The sequence below is a fragment of the Pipistrellus kuhlii genome, unplaced genomic scaffold, assembly GCF_014108245.1.
Source record: "Pipistrellus kuhlii isolate mPipKuh1 unplaced genomic scaffold, mPipKuh1.p scaffold_m20_p_3, whole genome shotgun sequence".
Lineage (NCBI taxonomy): Eukaryota > Metazoa > Chordata > Mammalia > Chiroptera > Vespertilionidae > Pipistrellus > Pipistrellus kuhlii.
This window is the reverse complement of record NW_023425529.1, coordinates 22,451,313-22,471,986: the sequence shown is the minus strand read 5'-3', so window position 1 is coordinate 22,471,986 and position 20,674 is coordinate 22,451,313. Positions and strand designations below refer to the sequence as shown.

Below are 20,674 nucleotides of genomic sequence, written 5' to 3'. Positions count from 1 at the left end.
CTGTCAGGTAATACCCTGTCAGCTTTAATGCATTTCATCAGTCATAATGAAAAGAAGAGCATTTTATGACCCATCTAATTATCATTACATTTTAGGGGAAAATGAATGGCATGGAGCTGAATGTTAACTATTCCATTTTATTCCTTTACACATGTGGTTTGGCATATTATTCACTAAGTTCCTCTCTCTCTCTCTCTCTCTCTCTCTCTCTCTCTCTCTCTCTCTCTCTCTCTCTCTCCTCTCTCTCTCCCTCTCTCCTTGCTTGCCCATACAAGTGTAAGGTAAATGGTAAAACTGAGAGGAAAAGAAAGATTGGGGGGGACGCTGGGGGTGGGAAGGAAACACAATTAGAGATCTGGGTGTTTGTCCCTTAAAAAAAAAAATAAGGTGACAAAGTGGTTCATGTCTTTGCAGGCTGGTGTTGATATGGAGAATCTTCCTGCCACAGTCCAAATAGAGTACTAATTACTGCGAATGATGTCACCATAGGCAGAGGAATAATCCCATCATTTAATTAGTTGAATGATTTAAACAAAGATTTGCATAGATGCACTAATCAGTTGCCATGAATTACAGAGCAGCAGTTGCCAGCGAGGGGTAACAGATCATACAGTTGGAGGGGGGGAAAAATCTCATCTCCTTGAACATAATTAATTTAATTGTCCTCATTAGCTGTACCATTTGTTTTGATTTTATTTCTCCCTTTCCCCACACATACTTCTCCCTCCCTCCCTCTTTTCTTCTTCTCAGTGCATTGGCTGAGAGAGAGCGCATGAGACACACACACACACACACACACACACACACACACACACGCACACGCACACTGGGGTGATTCAGAGTGGCTGGAGCAGAGAGGTGGGGTGGCAGCAGCAGCGGGAGCTGTGTGGATGGCTGAGGTGCATGTGTGCCTGCTTGCACGGGCCAGAAAAGCCAAACTTAAGAAACCAGCCTATGTCCAGAACAAATCACCCGAAGGGCTTCTCACTAATCTGCCGTCTGTGACTTTCGTTCTTTTTCAGGTTAGTTCTGAGTTTTGTTGCCTTTTAAAGGGAGAGGAAAGTAAACAACCTACTATATTATTATGGGGCTTATAAAAAAAAAAGGAGGAGGGATAAAAATGAGTTATCAATGTTGTAACCATTATCCTATATGAAGAGAAGCAGAATCTAGCCTAAGTATTCATGGGGGAAGGGCTGTCTTATTTATTTATTTACTTATTTATTATTTATTTATTTTTTACAACTAGAACTAGGTTAAAACTGATGAGAATTTTTTAAAAAAGTTTTTTTTGGAGTTCAACAAAAGGCATCTTTCTTGGTCTTTGAAACATGTCAGCCAGGGTCCTTCAAATCTGGACTATTTTTAAGCTTGACCTTTGACCGGCCTTTGGAGAATCTGGGGAGGATGCAAAGATAGCAGATAGAGGCCAAAAGGAGATGATGACTTTCCATTTAAAGAGAGAGAGAGAGAGAGAGAGAGAGAGAGAGAGAGAGAGACAGAGACTTTAAAGCTCCTAATGGCCCTTACAGATGTAAAGTTAAGCGGAGAAAAGGTTGGGGAGAAGAAGAAAAAAAAAATCTGACCAGGCCTGGAAAATAAGCTTCTGAAGACCCTCAGTGGCTCTTTGGCCAAGTTAGTCATGAAAGCATGTCTATGGGTGTCCTTGGGTGTTTTTCATCCCGGCAATGTACGTTTTAAATTGTAAGAAATTCAAGTAATTGCAGGAAGTGTTGGGGGGGGGGGGGGGTGAGTATTGGTCAGTGGGAAGCAAGTTCAGCCTGGCTCTGGGGCCATCCCAGTAAGAGATGAAGCGGAGTGTGGCAGACCTGCCTTGCGGAGGGAGCAGCGACTTCAGAGAGTTCATGCATGGGAGTCAGAGCCCGGGCCACCGCAGCCTCCCCCAGACAGGGATGCAAGGGGCGGGAGGGAGGGGTGTGTGCTCTCCCAGTGGATTCTGGTAGCAGTGGGATCCCCTGGCTTTTATAAACTCCTATCCTTGTCGGCTTCCGATAGGGCTCTTAGGTAGTTTGCTTTCCATGTGTGTCCACCTACCACTCCAGAACGCCCGGGATATTTTAGGATCCCCGCTCTCATCCTGGGAGCTCCTTCGCAGGACTTCTTTTGCTCGGGTCCAGGAGGCAGGGTCCTTCCGGAGGTCACTTTTTGTGCGCGGGGTCGGGGGGCCCCCAGCGTTTGTGAGTAGCATATGCATGTGGTCGCGCCGGCTGCCAGGGCAGGCTTGTAAATTCTCACCCTGGGAAATTAGCAACAAAGCCCGATCTGTCTCGCGGCGGCTGCTTTTTTGCACTTTCCGAGGGCGGCTGTACTTGACTGAGCTGCAGAGCAGGCACGCAGGAGAGCCAGCGAGCGAGCGAGCGAGCTAGAGAGCGGAGGGAGCCAGCGAGAGAGGGAGGGAGAGGGAGAGGGAGAGAGGGAGAGAGGGGAGGGGTGGGGGCGAGAGGTAAATAGTCTTAAATCGGAAGGGAGCTGCTGCTTCTCTGCGGTCTTGACAAGCGCTGCCTGGGCTCCGTAATAACGGGGTGACCTTTTCTCGGGCTGCGTGCTGTCTGGCTGGGAAGGGATTGCATTTCGCAGCTGAGAGTCCCGGCTGCCTCCCGCCCGGCTCCCTGCGCGCCGCTGCCGCTGCCGGGGTAAGTTGTCTGGAGCCAGGACGGAGGAGAGAGAGAGAGAGGAGAGAGAGCAGACAGCCTCAGCCTCGGACGGCAGCTGCCTCAAAAGGAGGACACCTGTGGCTCAGATGCGATCAACACCCTTCCGTGGCGGATCCTGGAGGACCTCATTATTTTAAACTTAAAAAAAAAAATAGATTCCCTCCTCCCCCCCTCTCTCTCCTTTTTTTTTTTTTTTTTTTTTTTTTCTTCCAAACAATGCTTCTTTTTGACCTTTCCCAAGGAGAAGCGCTACAAAGCAGCCACTGTGCTTTCTGAACCGCCTCCCCTTGCATCGCTTAATTGAGAAGGTAAGTGCGGCCGCTGCTGCTGTGTCCACACGCGGCGGTGGCGGCTTGTTTGCGGGGTGAGTGTGTGTGTGTGTGTGTGTGTGTGTGTGTGTGTGTGTGCCTGCGGGTGCGCGTGCGTGTGCGGATGTGGGTATTTTTTTTTCTTCTTCTTCTTTTCTCTCTTTCCTTCCCCGAGCCTCCTAATGAGGCATAAACTGGAGCTGCAGCCCGGCGGCTCCCGCAACTGCAACTTTTCTGCTCGGGCTTGCAGCTCTGCCCAGGCGGTTTTGCTTAAACCATACGAGGCTTCATTATTTTTATGATGAGACGGGAGAGGCACGCGAGGAAGAGGCGGACGCAGAGGAGGGAGAGGGGCTGCGGCGCGGAGAGTCTCGAGTCCGACTCTCCAGTGGATCACAGTCAAAGTTCACTGCTGAACCGCAGCATGCCCAGCCCCGGGCTCCCGCGGACACAGGGGCTGGGGAGGGGGTTGGCATTAGGGCCCCTTCGCTCTGCTCCAGGCCCGTTAGGCGAGGAATGGGGTCCCAGATGGGGTTCGGGAGCCCTCTTCTCTGGACTTGCTGGAATTCATGAACCCCCACCCCTCCCCGCAAAGAGTTGAAATAACAGCCTTTGGGCTCACGCTGACCCCTCTCCCTCTCCCCACTCTGCCATAACACAGCGTGGTTCCGACGAGGGGGCAAAGTGGCTATTCGGGCAGGAGGGGGTGGTCCGGGAGAAGTGAGCGAGAGAGACCCTGGACCCAGGTGCCTGTGTCCTCCGAGGTCCGGATTCAAACCGGTGCAGCACATTTTTTTTTGGGGGGGGGGGGGGGGGCGGGTGGTAGAAGGCGAGGGGGGGGGCACTTCCCAGATAGCTGTTATGAAATGCAACTCGGATTTACGATCTTTTTTCATATTGAACATGCTATGCTATGCTCACGCTGCATGTGACAGTTTAATCAAATCCATTTGTTACCGCGGAGCTGCAAGGGGCCGCTGGGATTTGGGGATGACGGGCGGGCAGCGTGCGGGAAGCATGTGGCTTTGTCATTCGCCGTCCCTCCATCCCTCCGCACCCGCCTGCCGCCCCGCGAGGGGCTCGTCCCTTCCCCCACCCCCGCCGCGCAGCCCGGCTCCCAAAGTGGCCGCACAATAGCCGGTCCTCCCAGCGGTGCGGGCTGCTCCCCGGGTCCACCCTCCAGCTCACTCAGGAGACCCTCTCTTTGGGCTTCGGAGCTCCCATGCGAAGCCTCCGCAACTCGGGCACGCCTAGAGCAACTCATGCAGAAAAAGGAGAAAAGTTTTGGTAAGGCTGCCTACCACCAGGGATGCGCTCTGCCGGCGCTCGCTCTGCGCTCTTGGCTGGCTCCGAAGCCTCCCTGCCCTTCCGCTGCTGTGTGTGTGTGTGTGTGTGTGTGTGTGTGTGTGTGTGTGTGTGTGTGTGTGTAAAAGATCCAAAATATTATTGTTGTAACTGCTTTTGAAAGACGGCTGCTTAAGCCAATTAATCTGGCAGGGAGGGGGGGGGGGCGGTTGTTGCAACAAATACTGCTACATTCTTTGCACATCGTCCCTGTGTGGGTGCAGACACCACCACAAAAGGCCGGAGCAGAACTCCGCAAAGGGATTCTTTGTTAGATGTGTGTGTGTGTGTGTGTGTGTGTGTGTGTGTGTGTTTCTTTTTTTTATTTTTTTTATTTTGCATGTGAGCTGCATCAAAATTGAACTCAGTCTTGCAAATCTCTTGTTGGCCTTTGCCAAGCACTAGCACTTTGCTGCCATGGTAACTGTAATTAAACTGATAAGAGTGGAAAAATGTCAGTATCTCTGAGCCTTGCAGCTGCATTGGAGAAAAAGGGAATCAAATTGGTTCCCAGCTCCATTGCTCAAAAAGGGGAGGGGTGGTAGAGAGATGGGGAGGGGGGGGGGTGTGGGTTGCGAGTGGAAGGGGCAGAACAGAGTTAAGCAGCTCCAGTGCCTGAGATCTGGGGACATCTATTTGCATTGTTGTCCCTTAGGGGGCTGCAGCCTGTAGGGATGCTCTGGGCCAGTGAACAGAGAGAAACAAGCTTTTAGGCCCAATCCGGTCCTCCAGAGTCTGGACTGGGGGCTGGGAGAGGAGGAAGATGGGCAGGAGGAGAGACAATCTTTTGTTTGGTACCTCTTGGCAATCGAATGGCTGTGTTGGCCAAATTCTTTTAATCTGTGTCACTGCTCCCAGCTGCAGAACCCGCATTCCCATTTTAGCATCTTCCCGAGGCACCTCATCTCTGCCAACCCCCTTTATGTATTCCCTCTCCCAATTCCTTTTCCCAAATTGTTCCCTGTGAATCTTCTGATGGGGACAAAACGTTTCCCATTCAGCATGTGTAGTTAGTCCAAAAATATAAAAGACGGTGCCTAAGTGCTGCAAATCTTTTCTTATGATTATTTTCTCTCTCTAAACCCCTGTGTGTTGTGGAGTTGTGGTTACTTTGTTGTGTTAACTACTGAAGCTGAGACTGCTCGGATGAATGGCACAGAACAAGGGAACATAATGGAGGCAATCAACCGTTAGGCCGCCTCACAATGCAATCCGGGCAATTAAAAGCTCACCAGAGTTTAAATGAAATGGTTCTACTTATTTCTGCACACCACACTGCGCAGGCTATTATTTATGTCTTAAAAAAAAAAAAAAGAAATTATGATTTCCCTTAAACTGTCAAATAACTCAGAATGGCAGGGTCTCAGAGGCAATAAGAATTTCCCTCAGAACAATTTCCATGCCAATCTTAAACTAGTTAGGAGCCCTGATGTGCTCAGAGCAACTTGTGTAGTGTTTCTCAGCCCCAGACACGTAACTCTACCCAGACCTGCGCTCTGGCCAGCGAGGGGCAGGTTGCTGACTGCTTGGTGCCTTTTTAGGTTCGTGGCAAAGTGGCGACTGCTAAATGGTTCTTTTTCTGCAGCTGGTGAAGTTGCGTGGTATTGAAAAGACTTCCCTTTCCAGAGAAAGGTGAGGATGGTCTCTCCAAGAAGGCTCCGGGACGGATGTAAAATATCAAACTCCTTTTCCGCCCCAAGGCCAAACAGAATGCAAGAGTTTCAAATATTAATTGGCCTCTGAGTGCTAAATTAAAATGTCAGCACAACAAAAACATTTTGTGGAGACAAGCAGGGCAGTGTTGCCTCTGCCAAATGTTGGTATTCTCTGTCTTGGTGGCAAAGCATTTTGAATAAAGAGAGCTGACCTTCCAGGGTGGATGGTAGTAACACACAACTCAGAAATTACAGCTCAGCTACCACTAAGAAGGATTTTTTTTTTACAAAATAAATGTAGCTTTGTGATATAAAAAAAAATAATTGCCTTAGAAACTGGATAATGAGAATAGCCACTCATAATCTATCTCTAGATGTTTTCCGTAATGAAATCCAGAGTATCACTTAGTAAATCAAAATTTCTCCCTCCCCTTAGGTGCATGATTAAGAGGCAGTAGGGTGAGATCTGTACTATAATTAATGGGATGGAATCCTTGTGGAACCTTGCTAGAAGACAGTTACTCGTTCTGATCAAAGAAACTTCATTTGTTAGAAGTTCTAGAGAGTGAGCTATCAAGGGTTATGATTAATCTACACTAGCCCCTCAGCTCCTTCAAAGAAAAGGGGCAGAAAGCAGGCTATAGGAGTACCACCTGCTCTTCTTTTCAAAGCCAGCTGCTGGTTTGCAGCTCCGGAGACCACGGCTACGCCTATCACGCAGAAAGAACAGCCACGCTGCTTTCTTCCGTGCCATTGCCTGCTCCAGTCCTCTCACCAGAGAAGTTATTTTCTAATGGAAGTTCAACGTCCTAACAGTATCATGTGCAGCTCATGTCGTATTTGTAGCTAGGAAAGTCATCCATCTGCGTGGAGACTGTGCCCTGATGTTTCTTATTGGTGTGATTAAAGAAAAGAAAGAAGAAAAAAAAACACAGTGAAGGTAATAGAGGCGAAGTCTTCATCGCAAGGCATCAGAGGGAACGGAGGAAGGTTTCACTCTTTTGGAGGAAGGAAGCACACAGGACATGTTCAAGGCCAGAGCTTGGCATTTCTTTTCTTGACACTGTTTCAAAAGTGCATGCACATTGGGTGTTTTTGTACCGTTCCGTGTCCAAGTTTAGAACTTTCTGCCTAGGAGAGGAAGCTGGATAGAGCGATGGCATTGCCAGAGTGTGGGAAGGCCACCCAGGATAGTGTTTAACTGTTGTTCAGCTTTGAGCCAGGACCTTAACCTCTCTCAGGCCTCCGTATCCTAGTTTGTAAAATGAGGGACTTTGGAATTGGTGGATGCCTGTGATGCTTGACAGTGCTTAAAGTGGAATTGTTTAATAAATACGAAGCTGGGAATAGTCAGTCCAGGGTTGTTGTTTTTAAAGCTGGGTGTTAGGAAAGAAAAAACTCAGGCGAATATTTTTTTTTCAAATTTTGGCCAAGTTGTAAGACCCAGCTAGACTCCTTGTTTATGATGGAAATACATTTTAAAAATATAAAAATGCCCCTATGTCTAGGATAGCATTATGTAATATATACACTGTACATATTACATTTATCTATGTATGTGTAATTATATATATATATATATATATATATGTGTGTGTGTGTGTGTGTGTGTGTGTGTGTATTATGAATATTCAGACTTTGCCTTCTGTTGTTTTCCTCTTCTATAAATAAGTGCATGCAAATGGTAATGAATTACGTAATCCTATACTTCAGTTTTATATAAGAGTATCTGGTTGTATATAGTTAGGTAACCTGCCATTAACACAGGCACCAAATGATGCTTGAGAGTATACTTTCTTTTTTTAAAAATTTTAACATAATGAATACTTTGAAATACCAATGGCACAGAAGGAAGCATTTGGATGCACACAGGTAATATAGGATTGGTGAACTTTTGGGGTGATTGTATCATGTACTTAACTACAAGCATCTTTCCTGCATCCAGAATATAGTTTGATTTTAGGACAGTCCTAAACAAGGAGAGTCTCACACTCCTTACCGGAGGCACTCAGAACTATATATACCTTGTTTGAGGTCTTCCAATGTCCTTTGGCTCTGTCTGGTCGTCCCAGCTCCCTCTTTGGTTTCTGTCTCCTTTTAGGTATACAAATGCTCTCAGTCCAGCCAGACACCAAGCCGAAAGGTTGTGCTGGCTGCAACCGAAAGATCAAGGACCGCTACCTTCTGAAGGCCCTGGACAAGTACTGGCATGAGGACTGCCTGAAGTGCGCCTGCTGTGACTGCCGATTGGGAGAAGTGGGCTCCACCCTGTACACGAAGGCCAATCTCATCCTCTGCCGCAGAGACTATCTGAGGTAGGACTTGCCCTTGCCCACCAGCGGCACCTGGATTCCTTTTAACGTCCTTCTGCCAGCGTGTGCTTTGGTTTGTTTCCCCTCCTTCCTACCAGCCTCTAGTCCTGAGAGATGTTAACCTGTCAGCCTTCAGAACGTTGCCAGGTGCCTGTTGAAGCAAATTATTGCTTATGCAGTGGCCAACAAAACACGCTATCGGAAGGGTTTCGATTTGGCTGGCCTGGTTGCTCCTATATTGTCATGTTCATGTCAAGGTCGTATTCGGTAGAAATCAGCATATGCTTTTTTTTTGTTTGTTTTGTTTATTAGACTGTCAGTGACAAGGTGGGCCAAGCGGAACACAAAACATGCAGCTCTCTTTCTGTTTCAGAATTGTCAGAGGAAAATGTGTTTGAAACTCTCAGCTGGTATTTATTGGGATATTGATTAGCCAATTTGGAAAACTTTCCCAAAGTGTGAATACATCTTTCCCCCGATTCCATGTGGCCAGCACTAGAGATCACTGGTCGTGAACAGACTGGCCAGTGGCTGCATGGAAATTAGCAAAGTAACAACTGCCACCCTTACGGGGAAATGACAGCCACTGTCCTCACTGAAAACATCTGGACAGTTTCAGGATCCGACAGATGTTCTTGCTTAGGAAGCCATGGCGTTGACTAAACTTGTTTCCCATCAGTTAGTGCTCAACACATGGACTTCTATTTAAAGAAAGATTATTTCACTTTCCAGGGACCTCGGTGACTTGATTCGGCTGCCTATTACTTATATTAATAAAGTAGGATCAATCAAATTAGAGAAATGATACATGGCATCATTTGGGTTTTCATATTTGATATGATCAGTCATGTTCCTAGTCTAACATTAAGAGACTTATTTTTAATTGTTCCCCTTTATGACACAAATTTATCAATCAGCGGTGACTCCTTAACCATCTTAGTTGTTTGGAGAGGTGCTTTCTAGGAAATTTAGTGCTTGTTGCTGTAGAATTCAGTTATTTTTCAGTCCGATTTAATCTTTGGTATATAAAAAATTACTATTTGTTGAGTAATAGTTACAAGAGGGTGAATGTGGTGCTGTTTTTGACATTCTAGTCTTTCCCTTCTTAGGACTGCCTCATCTGACAGCCTCCAGACTATGACCATTTGTTACTCCTCTGTGTTATCTTACTCAAAATACATGCAAGGTGCCAACAGTGGGAAGTGACTCTTTTTTAAAAATATGTTTTTATTGATTTTCAGAGAGGAAGGAAGAGGGAGGGAGAGATAGAAACATCCATGATGAGAGAGAATCATGGATCCGCTGTCTCATGCAAGTCCCCTACTGGGAATTGAGCCCACAGCGTGGGCATGTGCCCTTGACCGGAATCGAACCTGAGACCCTCCAGTTCGCAGGCCAATGCTCTATCCTCTATCTGCGGAGCCAAGCCGGCTAGGGTGGGAAGAGACTATACCAGGGTTTCCTTCATTGTGGTGGGACTACTAACCAGAATCAACTTACTGCCTGAATTCTCTTAGAACTGCAGTCGTTGAACTTTTCCCTTTGAAATAAAAATTTGCCTTCCACTCATTGTGAATTAGAACCTTGTTTCTACATAGAGCATTTATTTTGTTTTTAATGACTTAACATTGCTTCCTAGTTTCGTTTTATCATTACTAACCAATATGTCATGAGTTTTTTAATCTTTTTGACTTTTATTTTTGTTTATAACTGCAGTGTCTACAGTGGCATCAATTACAAAACATGTAGTTTTATAGAGTCTGGCAAGATTAAGGTGTCCTAATATGAAGTAAAGACAGAATTAAGTTAAATTTAAAGAAAATCTTTGAAAATACCTAGAATTTTTAAGTCAAAAATATAGATTTGCCAATGAAATCTTTGAGTCTTTACAGAAGCCATTTTGCAGTTGTCCATATATAATAATAGCGAGGAAGTAACCTTGGACTTATTCATCTTTATGGTAATAAAATATGATGTTCAGTTGCTTTGATATCTCAAGTACGTGTTTTGTTGAAGAAAATTTTCAGATGAGTTCGTATTGTTGCTCTTTGTAATATAATGTTTAGTTAATTTCTGATAGGCTTAAACTTTTAATGCTTGTTAACTTATTTTTAGGCATTCATACTCTCTCAGATATAAAACCTGGTCCTGATTGCCAATATATTCATTTCTCAGAGCACAATTTCCTCTTAAATTGGTCATTACCACATTAATGGTTAGTTGTTATGTTAACAGCCCAAAGGTTGTTAATATTTCAAACTAAGTTGTTAACAGCAAGCTTATCCCTTATTTAAACTGAAGGTTTGTTTTATATAACGTGACTTCTTTGGCAGCTAGTAATTCATCAACACTTGAAAATTGTAGAAGTGAAATCAGAAATTGGTATGTGAGTAAAAACCCTGCGTTATGTATTATAGATTATGCCACAGATGTGGTATTTAGTTTTATGTGGAAAGCATGTAGCTCAGTGATATTGTGTGGACGTTCAATGTCTCTGGCACCTTAAAATGGTCTGATTCCGTATGTGAGATGGGCAAATACAATCAAGCTAATATTAATTACAAATTAATTTCTTTGAATGTGTATAAATAGTCATCCAACATGTTCATTGAATGCCTGCTGTGTGAAAGGCATGCTTTTAGGTAATAGATGAAATAACGAACTAAAAAAGGGAGATGTACCTAAAATTGTTACTATCTAATCATTTAACAATTTATACAAAATCTGCAATATGACCAATGAACAAGTAGAATCCTGTGGCTATTTCCCTTCTGGTTCTGCATATTTCCTATCTGAATTTTCCATAACCAGTGCTTAACCATTTAAATCCTATTAAAATAGCTCAGTTTTGCTTTTGGTCTTTGGATATTACATAATTTTTTTGAAGCATCAAACAGGCCATAAAAAAACTTACAGGTCTGTATTTCTCTGTCTAAGTCACTGGGCATCTAAATAAGAACATTATTTTAAAAAATGGTTATCTGCACTAATATTTGTTATAGGCATTATCCTGGTCTAAAGAATTTTTTTTCCATATCTATAAAAGAGTGACCTATTTTTGACAATTGTATTTAACTTCCTAATAACTTCTTTGAAAAAAACACACACAACCTAAACAAAAAATTTTTAATTCTGAACAATTATTCCTGAAGTTCTAATGTTTTATTTTGCATTGCTTGGAGCAATGATAGTGATGACCTGTTTTTACAAGTTCTTTAAGTAATGAATACACAAATTTAAATCACAAGGTATTTTCTTATGAGTTATCAGAACTATGATTGTGATAAATTTGATTCCTCTCAGATATTTTTTCTCCTTGTGGCACAATTAATGTATTTAAGAAAAAGAAAATATTTTAGTTTTATGTGCTGAGTTTCGAATCTGAATAGTTTACTTTCCATAACAGGGCTGGTATAGTGTATTTTATTCTTCTTTAGAATAGTAAATGCATAGATTTGATTAAAGAATTTGACAGTTTGTAGGACTGTCCTCTGCTTTCATTCATTACCTATCGGAACAAAAGGATTGACATTCAAAAACTTCCTCTATTAACACTCTCTCTGACTTAAACTATGAAGTCAATCTGTCCATCAATCTTTATATGTCAAGATGTAGAAAGGTATCTGTTAAAAATATATTCAATACATTTAGAATTTTATATTATGAAGAGATGAACTTAGGACTATTTAGCATGGAAGCATCTTTGTACTTTGAAATAGAGCTTAAAATTAATAGACTGCCTAAAGTAGACTAACAATTACAGTATGAAAATTAGCAAAGATTTAGTAATGTTATTTATAAGACTCTAATCATTGCCACACTATCATCTTTATTTCAGTTTGGAAAATGTGAATGAAATAGTTAATGTATAACCAGAGTTTTAGAATTAAGGTTTTGTGGCAAGTGATAAGAAGTCAGAACCAGGAGAAATAGCAAAACATTTTTCAACTTGGAGGCAGTAAAGGATATCACAATCTACAATTCAAGTTTTGGGGTAATTTCTGGTGTGCTTTTGGTTAAGCTTAAAACTTCTTACTTGTGGTATATTTTAAGCATTAAGTCCATATAGCCTATATCTTGTACCTCTATGAAAAGTGTCTTACCAAAGAATATATTCAAAACTCTTTGCTGTGCTATATGCCATAGAAACTACTTACAGCTCTTCTTATATGAGAAGCTGAAAATGTCTTATATAAATTTGAATGCAATTTTCTACTTTTATATGTGAGGATGATTTCTTTAAAACGAAACTACTACTGAGAAAGAGTGATGCTTCGTGCTCCATCAGAGTTGCCAATTATCAAAAAAACGGTTCGAAGTTGCTGTGCTTACTACAAATTAATGCTTTAATATAACGATAGAGTAACTTTAAAATAGAACATGAAAAAGCAATGGCTGCATAAAACATTAATCTAGCTATCGCTTTATTTCTCACAGATCAACCCTGGTGCCTCTAAATTTTTACATAAGGTTCGATTAGTACTAGTACGTAATTAAGGCTTTAAAAGAAAATATGAATATGTTATTAATATTATTTTATCTGACAAGTTACTTCACAATTTTTAAATGTTGAATAAAGCGTTCTCTCCTTTTTTGCTTCATTGTTGTGTTTTTTAATAGTAGGCAGTTGAAAATATCTTCCTCGGAAAGCAGTGAATTATTGTTATTTGAAAAATAACTTTTATTTTAAATTCTGAAACTTTAAGCTTTTATATGGAGTAAAACTTCTCCCAAATAACCTTTTTCTTCTCTACAAGCTTCATTGAAGGTTTTCTAACACTTTATTATAGTCATAACTTTTACCATATTTAAATGTCTAAGCTAATCTTAGTATTATGAAATATTTTGACATATGAGAATGTATCAGATTCTATGGTCTGTTAAAAAAAAACACACTGTTATATTCCTTGCAAATTATCTTTATTTATAGCTTTATAAAAAGTTGTAATTTTAAGTCCATTTTTCTGTTTATTATCGTAAAACATTATTTAAATTTACATTTTTAAATAATTTAACTCTATACCGTTCATGGACCATTACAAATCAGGAGTGACAATTTTGTTTTGTAAAATACTTTTGGAAGGAGCCTTCTCTTTTGAAAAAAATTGGTGGGTTCTCAGACTTTCTCAGTGTCAACTGCTTTTCAATAAACTTTTAAGAAATATTTCATCTGCACAGAGAATTTATTATTTCTAAATTTGTATCCAATAACATTCTGTCTTTAAAACCATGAGTCATCCATTTTCAGCGAGTGATTATTTAATCTAGTTCTTTTAGTTTTGTGGCTTTTTGCTTGACAGACTTTAGATATTTTCACTAACAAAGCCACCCCCTCCCCAGACAAGACTATTAAAAATACAAAAATACTCCACACTATTTCTATATCTTTACCGTTTTTTATCTTTTTATAAAGCATGGAATACTTCAGTCAGGATAGTTTTTACACACAAGATGGATAAGTTAGACATACCTGACTTAGCAGAAAAATATTCTGTTTCTACAAGTATACTTAGGATTAAATGCATCTGGAAGACCTACATTTGAGAATTGCTAAAATTGCTTATTTTGCACTTTATAAATACATAGAACTCTGGAAAAGAATATCTATTTTTGGTTGCTCTTAGAGTATATCAAAGTAAGCCAGCACTTCATTTATAAATTCACCATTAACTTCCATTAAGTGACTAATAATAAATTTTAATGCTGTGTTTTGACTGCATACACGTAATTTATTAAGGAACTTCATTTTTAAAATATGCTGAAAGGAGTAATTTTGGAAATGGTTTTGATGAATCCATGCCTTGTAGAAATGTATTATGTTAGTTCAGTTTTCTGCCTCACATAAAAGTTATATAGCCTAAAAGAAGAACCGAGCCAACCTAAATGACTAGTATGCTTTCCTTCATTACACTGTGAGACACTGAAATCTTATTTTAGTGTTTGGCTTGAAAATATTTTCCATCTCCTACGAGAATGTCTCCTATTTTTCAAAGTCATTACCCACAACCTCGTTCTATCTTTAGAAAAGATTACCTAACGTTTCTCACGTTTATCAATAAATGTTGAAATATGTGAATTGTAAATGCAGGACAAGAACTTGAAAACAAGGGAAATAAAAGTAAAACAGCATTGCTGTATTCAACTGACCAGATATATTTTAAAACAGCATTGACAGCAGCCATGTCTTTTTTTAAACACTTTTTTCTTTTGTTTTGATTTTCTAAATTGGTTTGAATAAGTGATATGTGTAATCTCCAATGTTATGCATTTAAAGTGTTGTAGGTGTATATGTGCAAGCTGTAATACAGATATTAGAATCTATGTGACCTTAGAATGAATATTAACTTTTGTCATAATTGACTTTTATCAGATGACTATAGTTTGTAGGCCTTGAAGCTTGTAAAATCCAGATATTTGGTGCCAGCTAATTTCTTAGTACTGTAAATATAACACTGAGTTGTTTTTGCAGGGTGCTCACCTGTCCCAGAGGCAGACAAGTTTTATGATACCACAGTATGCCTAAATTTAATCCCCTTTGGTATTTATCACCCCATTCTGTTTTTCTCAGCTTCTGTGGAGTTTGTTCCTGTCTGCTCTGTTTTTCTTTTTATCATCGTTACATAACTTTGTTTTATGATTATCCACAAATTTTCCTTTTCAGGGTACTTATAAGAAATATAATTTGGCAGTTAGATTTTCATTTCTTACTTAAAAACAATTTTTTGGCTTATTAAAGTTTCCTTGCCCCTTATCATTGATATTTATGGATAACTTTCCTCTAAAGGATTTAAAACCCAAGCCTACTCCTTTATTGTATTCGTCAAATATATTTTTTATATTAACAGACTACACACACCAGTCATCTGTGTGTTCACTATGCCATTTTTGCTTTTTGCCTTGTGTTACCAAAACTTCCTGATGGGCCTTTCTCTCCTCAACAATATTATTTTGGAGTTATGTGAAGATTCTAAGTCTTTTGCTGAATTCTTTTCTTCTATTGTGTTAGTTTTGGGTAAATGCAAAAAGCTCTAGCTGTGAACTTCACTGGTTTCAAGAAAAATTATTCTTGAGATAAATAATCATCTTGGAATAGTCAGATTTCTGATTTGAAATTGGGAAATTAACATTAAGTTGAATATATTAAGTTAGACTCTAACCAGCATGTGTTGTTATGATTCAATTTAATATTAAAAACTCTCCAACTGTGCTACTGGGAAAATAAAAGTCTCTTAGGAATTCAAAGATTATTTGCAGAGGAGTATACCAAAGCCATATTTAAGTAAAATTGTTATTCCTAATGCAGTAACGCATCGTCTACATTAAATCCATCCTATTAATAAAAGCAGAAACACCGTTTTCATAAACAAAAATATCACATATGACAAGGACTAGTAAGGAGGCAGGGAACTTCGTAAAGTGTGCTAATTCTAACATTTAATAGTAATCTTATTATCATGGAAAAAAATAAATTCCCATCTCATATATGCCATCAGTTCCCAACAGGCAACTTCAAAGGAAAATAACAACTTTTTGACTTTGCTAGTTGATTCTGATTTTCCTAAACTTTTAGAACAATACCATTTCTCTTAATAGCAATTCTAACAGAGATGCATATGGTTTTTGGAAATTATTTTATTCTTTTTCTCGTTTTTGAAAGATTTTGAAATCCTTAAGTAATATGTCCTTTGATAGATTGCTCCCAATTCCCCCAAAACAGCAGAGTCAAAACTGTCACACTTTAAAATACCCAATGGCATCGAGCATGGTGATTATTTTGTGTTTATCAACTGCTCAATAAAAATATATTCTGACCAACAGCTCATGTTAGACTGCATAAGATGAGTGATCAGTACTTGTTCCTTTGCTTGGGTGGTTGAGGGAAGCAAGGGGAGAGGTGAATGGAAAAAGCAAGCATAACTTCTAACACTATGAGTATTAGTTTCAATGGGCAGGTTGATTTGTATTTTCCAGGTGAGAAATCCCACTATTCTATGAACGTAATTGTAAAGCCTGTAAGTATTGCATGTAAATAGTCACTGGGGGATGGATCGTTTGTGTTTTGGATGACATAAAAAAATTATAAGTTATTGAATTGCCTTGAAATTCATAAACTAGTATTTTCTGTGGCCATTTATTAGGGAAAAATGAGAAACGTTCTGAGCTATAAGAATCCCTTCCTTCCCCCTGCATGTCCTTGATGAGTGGGTATTCTTGGTGTTTGTATTTATGACCACACGTTTAGCTATCTCTCTAACAGTTTAAAAATGAAACCATTTAAGTCAATTAACAAATACTTGAGTGCCAGTGCTTTATTCCTATGAATAATGAATGTAGAATATTATATTTCTAATTGATTTTATATAATATATACATATGAAATTATTAACATTTTACTATGTAAAGAATTAAGGAGTCAGTCTGGGAAATTTAAAGACAAGTTATTTTGCCTATTTTCTACAGCTGATGTAGTTACAATTGCTTTGAAATAACTAGGAAAAAAATAAATAAACAGCTTTAGTCTGATTATGTCCTATGGAACTAATTTAGAAAATGAGAAAAAGGTTATATTCAAGAGATAGGAGAAAAAAAATTAAGAATGGAGATCCTAAGTAATAAGTAAAACTTAAGCTCTGTAAAATTCCTTTTTGTAAGCCAATAGTCCTATTATAAAGGCTGAACTTCAAGCTTTATAGTTATATTTTAGATACAGAGTAAGATAGAGTGAGCTCTCTAACTTTCAAACTGTTTGCATTGTTTCGTCTCTTATCACAGATATTGCTAAACTGCCAACAGCGGCACAATTAACATCCCTTGCAAAATGCTTAGCATCCTTGGGCCCCATTTTCCCATTCAAAAAATATTATTCTATATACTCTAAGCGACAAGAATCCCTTCCTTGCACAGTGCGTCCTTGATGAGTGAGTACTATTTGCTGTTTATATTTATGATCACATGTTTTGCTATCTCTGTAACAGTTTTAAAATGGAACCATTTAGTCAGCTAGCAAAGCCCTGGATACTGCACTGAATAAAACACAGAAATACATCCTCCCCATTAGAGCTTATATTCTAGTTAAGGGAAGCAGATTATCAACAAAATAATTACTGAGTACATTAGGAGATGATAAACACTACAGGAAAAATAGAGCAGTATAAGAGGTTTGCAGAATTTGTACTGACGTGTGTGTGTGTGTGTGTGTGTGTGTGTGTGTGTGTGTGTTTGTATATGCATGGGTGTGTGTGTGTGTGTGTGTGTGCGTGTGTGTAAGAGAGAGATAGGAGAGAGGATTGGGGGGGGGCGGGGAAGGAGAGAGAGAAAGAGGGGGAGAGAGAGGGAAAGGCAGGAATGGAAAGAGAAGGATTTGAAAACCAAATAGGGTACACAGGGACAGCCTTGTTGAGATGGTAGCTTGAACAAAGACCTGAAGGAGCTAGCCCTGAGGTTGTCTAGGAAGGACAATCAGCACAGGGAACAGCTAGTACAAAGGCCTGGGATAGGAGCTTATCTGATGTGTTTGAGGAACATCAAGAATGCTAACATGGTTCGAGTGAGTGAGAGCAGCCACTGTGTGTTCCTATGGTATCCCCCTGTTGCTTTTATGAGCTATAATAGAATGTCCCTAAACTTTTCTAAATGTCCTGTAAGGACATGGTAATACAGTTGGCCCTTCATATCTGCTGATTTTGCATCTGTAGCTTTAACCAGTTAAGGATTAAGAGCAGTAATTTCAGTCCATGGTGGTTGGGAATTTGTGGATGCAAAGGCCTACTGTTTGTGTTGTTCGATGTCATTTTAAGAGACTTGAGCATCTGTGAATTTTGGTATCCACAGGGGTCTCAGAACCAACTTTTTGGGGGATATTAGGAATGACTACTTCCATTTGAGAACATCGTGAAGTTTATTCAATTAAGCTATTATGAACTGAATTTTCTTTGGGGTTACAGAACTCATGCAAAATTGAATGGAATTATTTTTCATTTATTATCCACTGGTAGTGTTTTCTTAATGCCTTTTTATTTGGCCCCATGAACCCTCCTTGGTTTATAGTTATACACCTCAGGATTTGATCATTTGGCTGACTGTTGCTAATTCATAGGTGATCATACAGTTGTATGTTTGAGTTTAGGTAGACACACATACCTACACATGAGTTTACAACTACATGCATTTGCTCAAATGGATAAAGGACTGTTTTTACATACAATATTTCAATGTGAAATACAAAGGAATGCCCATAGTTTGAGCTAAGGCTGCCAATACATCATGAATCAGAGTAGTAGCTAGACCAAAGATTTCCTCAAACTGTATCCTGATCACAATATAATTGATATTTTTAGAATATTTAGGTAATAAAAATATTTATTTTTTTATAAAGCTGACAATTTTCTACTCCTGAGGTGGAAATATCAGTTATTCGAGGTCTGAAGGATGCATTTTTCCATTATTTTTTAAGTCAAGCTGAGTTTTGTTTAAATTATTTTCTAGTACAAAACATTTAAAATATTTGCTTTATCACAAATGTTCCCAAATCCAGCATTTAGTGGGGAAATAAATGCATCAAAGACAGACCGCTGTTTCAAACAATTTATTTAATCGCGTCCTTGATGAGATGAGACAAATGTTACTTACATAAGTGTTCTCTTTATCCTTCTGTTTCTCACCCCTAACCTAACCCTAGCTCACTAATTTTAGTTTCACATCAAGAAGTAGGAAGCGTTAATCTTCAGAACTAAAAGATGAACATGCATTCCTGCTTTTAAGAGTGGGATTTGTATGTACAAACTGTCCTTACTTTTAAAAATGAAAGAGGTTAAATAAAACTTTAAATACAAATTAAAGTACTTGAGCCTGTATTTATACAATGGGCTGAGACATATCATGGGTGTAGGCAGAGTTGCTGGGGTAATGTGCCTTGAGCCTTGGGGAGGCAGCCTCATCTGAATGGGTGAGCATTCCACATGATGGCCATCTTGACACCATTCACAAGGAAGTGGGAAACATACTTTTTCCGAAATCCAGGAGGTGGTGGCTATGCGGCTTTTCCAATCTTAATTCCTGCGGTCACCCTGCACATCTGGGTGCTTCTTTCTGTTACCTTTTCCAGCAGCTCTCCTACACTTACAGGCAGACAGGGCATCTGCTGTAACTGCCATCTTGTCCTGGTTGAGTTGAAGACCTCTATTCCTAACCATTGTGTGATTCTCACCTTCCAAAGTAGTTCAATTTAATCTTGATTTTAAGGAAGTGTTGCTTGACCTTGAGCTGATCATCGTTTGCTTTGTTTTTTTAAACAATCTTGTCAATGGTAGTTATTAAACTAACCATTATCTTTGGAACGGGTCACATGCTCATTGGACTAAAACTGCTAAATGCTTTGTCTTCTCTATTAATTGAACTTCACTTACATTTTGAGGAGATTGAAAAATTTTCACAAATATATATATATTTTTTTATTTTCCTTTGAGGATTTATTTGCTGAACAGTAAATGGAGACTTTCATTTTCATCACAGCTCAGTTTTGTTTTGTTGTGTGTTTTTTTATGTGTGTGTTGTTGTTGTTTTGCTGTGATCCTAAGCCACAAGCTTATTCTATATTCATTTTAACACATACAGTGCATTTTTTATGATTTCACTGTGTGTTTCTCATTATTCCACCACACAGGTGTTACCCTATTTCCACCAACTATCATTAATGGGTAATTAGCCAGAGATTACTAATATGATGCATTCATCTGCTGTTTTTTACCTTCTCTGAATATTCCTTTGTATAAAGGGAAAAAATAAAAAACAGAAAAACAAACACAGTTACACCAGTTCTCCCAATCCAGGTGAGGTTAGATCTAATCTCTAGGTTTTACAGGTATGTAGAGTATCATAATGGTGAAGAGTCCAGAGTTAAAGTCTACCAATTCTGCTACATCTCAGCCATTTATTCCTAAGAGTCCCACAGCCTCTCTGAGCCTCAGTTTACTTGTCTGTAAATAGGAGTCATAGACCCACTCAGAATTGTCAGGAGATGTCAGTGGAACACCCTAGTTACAGAATTGAACACACTGGCTCACACTGCAACGTGAGCGTCTGTGTTGTGAATGAAGAATATCACTGAGTTATGAAAACAAGATAGTTTGAAAATTAAACATGAGGATAGAATAAAACAGATTAAGATGAGGTTTAAGAGTGATAAATAATCAAGACTATGAAAGGCTACTACTATAATAATATCTGTACCAACTTCTCATCTACAAAGAAGATAGATGAAGAAATGCCTAAGTAGCATGCGTACCTGAAGCCATATAGGGGGGAAAAATATTTAACGGTGGAGGTGATTGTGATCAGGAATGGTTATTAAGTTAAGGTTATAGTATTTTTACATACATTAA

The 20,674-nt window shown here is 39.7% G+C and overlaps 1 protein-coding gene across 7 annotated transcripts in view; it reads left to right on the top strand.

Annotated features, from left to right (window-relative positions):
* Nucleotides 1-20,674, top strand: part of LMO3 (LIM domain only 3) — a 58,828-nt gene that overhangs the window by 1,054 nt on the left and 37,100 nt on the right. Inside the window, exons 1-3 of one of the 7 annotated variants that reach the window (XM_036457800.2) lie at nt 853-1,022; nt 2,917-2,983; nt 8,084-8,297. In XM_036457800.2, the coding sequence (XP_036313693.1) occupies nt 8,092-8,297 (206 nt within the window). In that variant the 5' untranslated portion in view covers nt 853-1,022; nt 2,917-2,983; nt 8,084-8,091. Of the gene's footprint in view, nt 1-852; nt 1,023-2,463; nt 2,984-4,155; nt 4,271-8,083; nt 8,298-20,674 lie in introns of those variants that run through there. The other 6 variants (XM_045587805.1, XM_045587804.1, XM_036457801.2 and 3 more) reach the window with 6 other exon arrangements.